Genomic DNA, 6,000 nt, shown 5'->3' with positions numbered 1-6,000 from the left:
GGTAGCTAGCCCATCGGGCACCCGACCGAACCGACAATTTTATAAGCCTAACTTGAACCAACTCATTGTAGCCCAACCTAGCCCGACTCCTTTAATACTACATAAAATTTCTATTTTGCCACTACTAGTAAGAAACTAATTAAACTTTCTTACCTTTTGCTTTGTAATAGGATTTGACTTAATTAACCTTTGTTTTGTAAGTTGTAATGGTCATAATTTCTTATTCTTTTTTCTTCTTTATTGAAGAGTAGCGTCAAATATTTCCCACTTAAGAAAATAATTTTATGATATGCACGTTTAAAGCCCATTTAGAATTAATTAGATCTGTAGCCCAATTAAGGCTCGTTTAAGGAAGCCCGATTGAAGTTCGGATTTTCCAAATCACATTATGATCCTCTGTGACTTGGAAGGAGGAAAAGCAATTTCTTGCTTCCCCTGAGTTCTTTATTTGCCTTCTTTGAGTGAGATCATTCAGCCTTTGTAACATTAATAGGATGTGACGACATGAAAATCCATCGAGTCAGTTAGGAAAATTAAGCTAGCTATAACTTCTCAGGCTCAGGCTTCTGTATCCTAAGGCATATCTTGTTTGACCTAGTGCTACAACCAAGCTTGTACTGTTTTGAGGCATTCTTCTTTTAACACCCATATAGTTAGTTACATCAAACATGATCAGTTTAGACCAGCACTGATTGGGCTTTACCATTCTCGATAGAGAGGTTAATTTTTTCCCATTTCGTGCGTACCGTAATAACTAATAGGGTACATGCTTGGCAGGAGAGTCCACAGATCAGACCAATCCACAATCCCTGTGAAGCACCATATGAAATCAAAGTAAAGTGTTAGATCTCTGCTTCTATGTGTTTTCACATGGAAACTTGATTATTATTGCACATTACCTTAGCATATAATCCCATCTTAAAACCGAGGAGAACCGCTATAGGCATGCCAATACCATAGAAAGCTGCCAAGTTAGTCCATGCTGCTAAGTGCTGCCAGCCACATCCTCTGGACACCCCTGTAAAATTTAACAGTGTACATATATATTTCAACACAGTGATACATAGATGATAACAGCCCATCTAGGGTTGTTTGAGCAATGGACATCAATTGTTTACCTGATAAAATGCCCTGAGCTGAATCAAATAATATGGAGATTGCAAGCAATGGGGTCATGGAAGCAAATTCTCTCTTTATTATAGGACTATTGGTGAAGGAGCTTGCCCAGATATTGTGACCAAATGCTAAGGCTAGAATTACTGTAAGAGCCAGAAAAATAGAGAGCTTGAGGGTCACTGCGATAGCATTCTTCGCACGATTTGCATTACCAGCGCCCAATTCATTTGACACTCGTGTGCTGTGATCGCAGAAAAACTTCCCATTGGTAAGGACTAAGGATGCAGGGAAGGAATGTAAGTAATAAAAATCCAAAAACTACTGCTATAATTCTAGCTCTGTATCTAAATTACGTACCTAACTGCAGCACTGAAACCATAAGTTATCATATATGTGACAGCTTCAGTATTTACGCTAATTAAACAGATAATACAAAAGAAATTCATCAGACGTTAATCCTCAAATGAACCCAATAAAGCTTAAATATAAATGCCAGAGGGAATATAAAAGTTAATAGAGTGAAGCTAGAAACTATATATACCACATTGCTATCAGTGATGTGCTTCTTTCTGAAGTAGGCATCAATCCTGCTATTAACACCAAATATTCAAAAGCCCAGTACTCCAAGCTGAAACATTAAAATTTCCTCAATTAGAGAATGAGTAAATGACCAAGATCTAGCAATTAAGAATACTAAAAAACTATTAACTTTGGATGTCATTTACCACACCATAACAGCAGAAGGAATTGCTAACTTCAAACTTGGAAGTACATAACGAAAGCATTCCATCGAAAACCCTTCCCATGTATGCTTGAATTTATCGGCATAGTTGACATAGAGGGCCAACATGAGAAATGATATCCATAGTGATATGGAAGCTGCCAATGGTGCTGCCCTGAATCCCAGAGGTGTGTGGGAAATCATTGTATAAGTGATGCCAACATGGACGACTAAGGGAACCACTGAGCACACAACTAGTGGTATTATGACAGTCTGTGTCTGGAGAAACCTGAGGATGCATTGTAGGAAGCCATAAGCAAACAACCCTGGGATCAAATGCTTCATGTATAGGGCAGCCATTTTTGATACTGGAGGTTCTTGATGAAGCAAAATCAGAATGGGTTCTGAATAGAACCATAAAACAGATACGATCAAAGAGAAGAAGAAAGCTATTATGATTGAAGATTGTAGATAAATTCCCATCATTCTGTATAACTTTGCACCATACCCTTGTCCACAGAGTGTCTCAAGTGCTCCACTTAGACCAGTCTGAAACAGACAAAATAAAGAGATAAATCATGGAATGAACTTCTGCAATTAGAAAAATGAGACAGGAGAAATGGCAACACAGAAACTTTGCGAAGGAATTAATATTGGCTTAGCTTCTCACACATTCTAGGAACATGAATGGATTTATTTTTCTTTTGAACTTCTTATTTTGTCAGTAACCATTACAATAGTAATAAACCTCTATAAGTCTGCTGAGGAGCACAAGAAGCATATGTTAGTTCATTTGAATCATTTCATTAGTCTCTGTTTAAGGCTCCACTTGACCAAGTTTTCCTAAGGCCATCCATTTGCCATTGGTTCTTTAAGTGCACACATGGGTATCATGAGGGTTTTGTTGGGAAACATACTAAAATCCTATAATGCTTTGTGAACCCTAGGATTGAATGGTGAACTTCACCAGTTGGTGAAGGAAAGCTTTGTTCTAAAGGAAATGATTATGTTTTCCTTCATCTACTCTCCAACTGTGAAGTTATTCTGTGATTATACTCCTATGCCGACATCAACTCTCAACCCCCACTGTATAGTTCGAAAAGTCCCTCTGGATCCCATATTAATCAAGGGTTCTGATCTCTGTGGTGGAGAGATTCTTGTTTTACCAAATGTAGAGGGATTTAGTAGATGAAAAGAAAATTGGGTTCGACCAAAATCACATGATTCTTTTTTTCTCCTTTTTAAAAAGAAAACTGTCTGATCACATGACCCCAGTACGCAAAAACAAGTGCATGAAATAATTGTCTCATTCATATTGACACCCTTACATGTGCTCTCATTGGAACCGCGCTGGTGTATAAGGTCACACAATAAAGCAGTGATCTCTTACCCAAATTAAATATAAACAAGTAGAACCCAAGTCAGTGCCAAGATGGAAAGATACAGCAAGCATACAGACATACTTTTTTTTTTGTTTTTTGGTAAGGGACATACATAAAGTAAAAAAGTTAAACTGGAACTGAAAGGAAGGACCAGAGAGCCGTTTCCGACCCAATCCTAATTTGAGATATATATTTTTTCATCAAAATTTCTAGAATGATATAAGACATTTAAAAAAAAAATTAATAAATAAACCAATCCATTAGTAATGTGGTGACAAACTGCTTTGCTTCTCATGCGTCTTTTCATTATATATTTTGACTTTTGAGTCACAACCTCCGCCTTTTGTATCTAGTCCTCTATTTGTTTTTTTAACTCTTGTGATAATTCTTTTTTGCATTCTATTTGGACTAAATGAAATGTGTTTAGCAAAGAAAATAAATAAATGAGTAATATTTGGAAGAAAGTTTTCAGTGCCATTTGATTGCACTTTCGAAATAGTCCTCATTAGTTTTCATGCATTATTAGTATTCTGAATTTTTTTTTTTTTCCAAGGGTCAAATCTGGTGGATTAAGTCATTAAGATACCTTTTTTTTTCCATAAAATTGGATCTTCAATATAAATTCAGTTCCATGTAGGTTCAAGGGAACATACATTTTTTGCTAACACCTCTCATTTATCATTTAAAGGGTGAAGAGAGTATTTATGGAACTAAAGTGACAGGCCCAAGGGAGGTTAGTCCATTATTAATTTATAGTGGGCAAAGCATTTTACCTAAGTTTGAATCCTCTTAGCACCACTTTTTTCTTCTTTTTTTTTTTCTTTTTTTTTTCCTTTTTTTTTTTTTTTTTTTTTTTTCTCCTTTAGGATTTTCACCATTTTCTGAGTGGAAATAATTCATGGGGACACATAGAGACAATTCTCACTCTGAAGAATGTGGAGACACCCATCCTTATCCAAAAAAGAAAAAAACCTTCATTTGAATTGAGATTTTATGATGTATAACTTTAGCCAAGTTAGTCAACATATCATAAATTCATGAACCTGTCGCAAGTTAACTTAGAAGGGAATAATAAATAGTGAAGAAACAAAACCAAATAAAGACAAACATTTAAAGAAGGTTACAGAAAGAAGATAAGATATAGGACGGCACTGATGTCCACAATAGTCAATGAAAGATGATCCATCCAAAGCCACCAAAAGTGCATCATTAAGGTTAATGGATTTGGTTATTATGTGGCGCAACATTATGTCCGATGCTCATTCAACGCCTAGAATCGTCTTGGGCTGCGTGTGATTGTCTTGGACTCCGTGCCAAGATGTTTTTGGCCGTTAAATACACCTCGGATAATGTGTTGCGCCACAGAGGAGCTCAATCCAGTTAGAATATGTGAAGAACCTCTTGCAATTAGAAATGGGATTTGGGAATTGGGAGTTAGTAGTCCTAATGACCAATAAAATGAACGGCGGACCAATATTGACCGAAACACGCAAGCTTTGTTTGTGGGTAACCATTAATCACTAGCCATGTTTTGTGAGAACAGATCAGGTTTAAAATATTTTTTTCTTGTCCGTGAATTTATAATCTATTAAATGAAGAGAGAGAAAGTAGATTCTAAATCCACGAGAATATTCTCTCCTACACAACCTGATCCGCTCCCATGTTTTGTCCGTACAAAGTTGAGTGGTAGCTATGGATTATGGGTTCTGAGCCTTTTGTTTTTGTTTTTCTTTCCTTTTTTTTTTTTTTTTTTTTTTTTTTCGGGGGTTTGGGTGGGGGGGAGGAATACTCAGCCTTTGTTTCCTCCAAGAATAATGAAGCCACAGTTTGAGCGATTGAGATCCTAACCCAGTGAACCAAGTGAGTGGAACAACGGAAGAGGTAGGATAAAAAACACAGAGAGAGAGAGAGACAATAATGGAATGGGAGACTGTAGGTAAAGAGTACAGTATACTGACCATGAGAGCGAGACCGGTGCCCATTACCCAAGAGTTAGCCAGGGTGGAAGCTGCGAGCTCAAGGTCGCCAAGGTGGCCAGCAAACATGACAGAGATCAAGGTGATGCAATAGTATGAAACGCTTGTCAGGATCATTGGGACGGAGAAGCAAATCTGCATCTTCGCTTCCTCGAAGTCCACCACCTTCTCCCATCCTTTCTTCTTCTCTTCTCCACTGCCGCCCTTACCATTCTCCAATAATGGTGTTTTATTCGAAGCCATTATCAGATTTTTCTTCTATGACCCTCTCTCTCTCTCTCTCTCTCTCTCTCTCTCTCTCTCTCTCTCTTCTCTCTCTCTCTCTCTCAAATGCATAAGATTGAAAAAGAAGTATGGTTAGAAAAGTGAAAGGAAAAGTTGAGGAGATCCATTATACATTGAAGTGGTGAGGGTTCTTCGGGCAAGCGAGGTATAGAGGAGGGGCGCATCAATGTGTAGGCAGAAGGGCAGTTAAAAGTGAAATGAAGTGAGAAGAAAAAAAAAAAAAGGTCTTAGCCTACACACACCTGGCAACCCGAGAACTTTTCCCAAATTAAAAACGTGTGTAGATGGCATGCAAGGCATGTGTGGCATGTCACATGTAATGTGATGAATGTGAGGCATGTCACAGTAATTTAATTTTTTAAATAAGAATTTAATCTCTTCACCAATGGCGATATGCCGTAATCATTGACTATTATCTCTTATTACATTTATTTTTGGTATGATTTTTATTTGCATTTGTTATCTATTTTTTACAAAACATTTGTAATAATAAATTATAAACCACAAATAATATTCGTTT

The 6,000-nt window shown here is 37.1% G+C and overlaps 1 protein-coding gene across 3 annotated transcripts; it reads right to left on the bottom strand.

Annotated features, from left to right (window-relative positions):
* Window positions 1–524: 524 nt before the first annotated feature.
* On the bottom strand, window positions 525–5,687 carry LOC122087328 (protein DETOXIFICATION 19-like). Of its 3 annotated transcripts, none has more exons than XM_042656413.1 (8): window positions 5,178–5,687; window positions 2,346–2,386; window positions 1,842–2,126; window positions 1,658–1,744; window positions 1,474–1,530; window positions 1,119–1,357; window positions 900–1,018; window positions 525–809 (listed from the first exon to the last, which is right to left on the bottom strand). In XM_042656413.1, exons 1-8 carry the CDS (start codon window positions 5,436–5,438, stop codon window positions 678–680), a joined length of 1,221 nt encoding a protein of 406 aa, XP_042512347.1. In that variant the 5' UTR covers window positions 5,439–5,687; the 3' UTR covers window positions 525–677. The 3 variants fall into 3 exon arrangements, with proteins under 3 accessions (XP_042512347.1, XP_042512346.1, XP_042512345.1); XM_042656412.1 differs by having other exon boundaries at window positions 1,842–2,386; window positions 5,178–5,482; window positions 5,524–5,686; XM_042656411.1 differs by having other exon boundaries at window positions 1,842–2,386; window positions 5,178–5,685.
* Window positions 5,688–6,000: the final 313 nt, after the last annotated feature.

This window comes from Macadamia integrifolia, chromosome 8 (genome assembly GCF_013358625.1).
Source record: "Macadamia integrifolia cultivar HAES 741 chromosome 8, SCU_Mint_v3, whole genome shotgun sequence".
Taxonomy (NCBI): domain Eukaryota; kingdom Viridiplantae; phylum Streptophyta; class Magnoliopsida; order Proteales; family Proteaceae; genus Macadamia; species Macadamia integrifolia.
The sequence above is the reverse complement of the archived record's forward strand: the minus strand, read 5'-3'. Positions and strand labels throughout refer to the sequence as shown.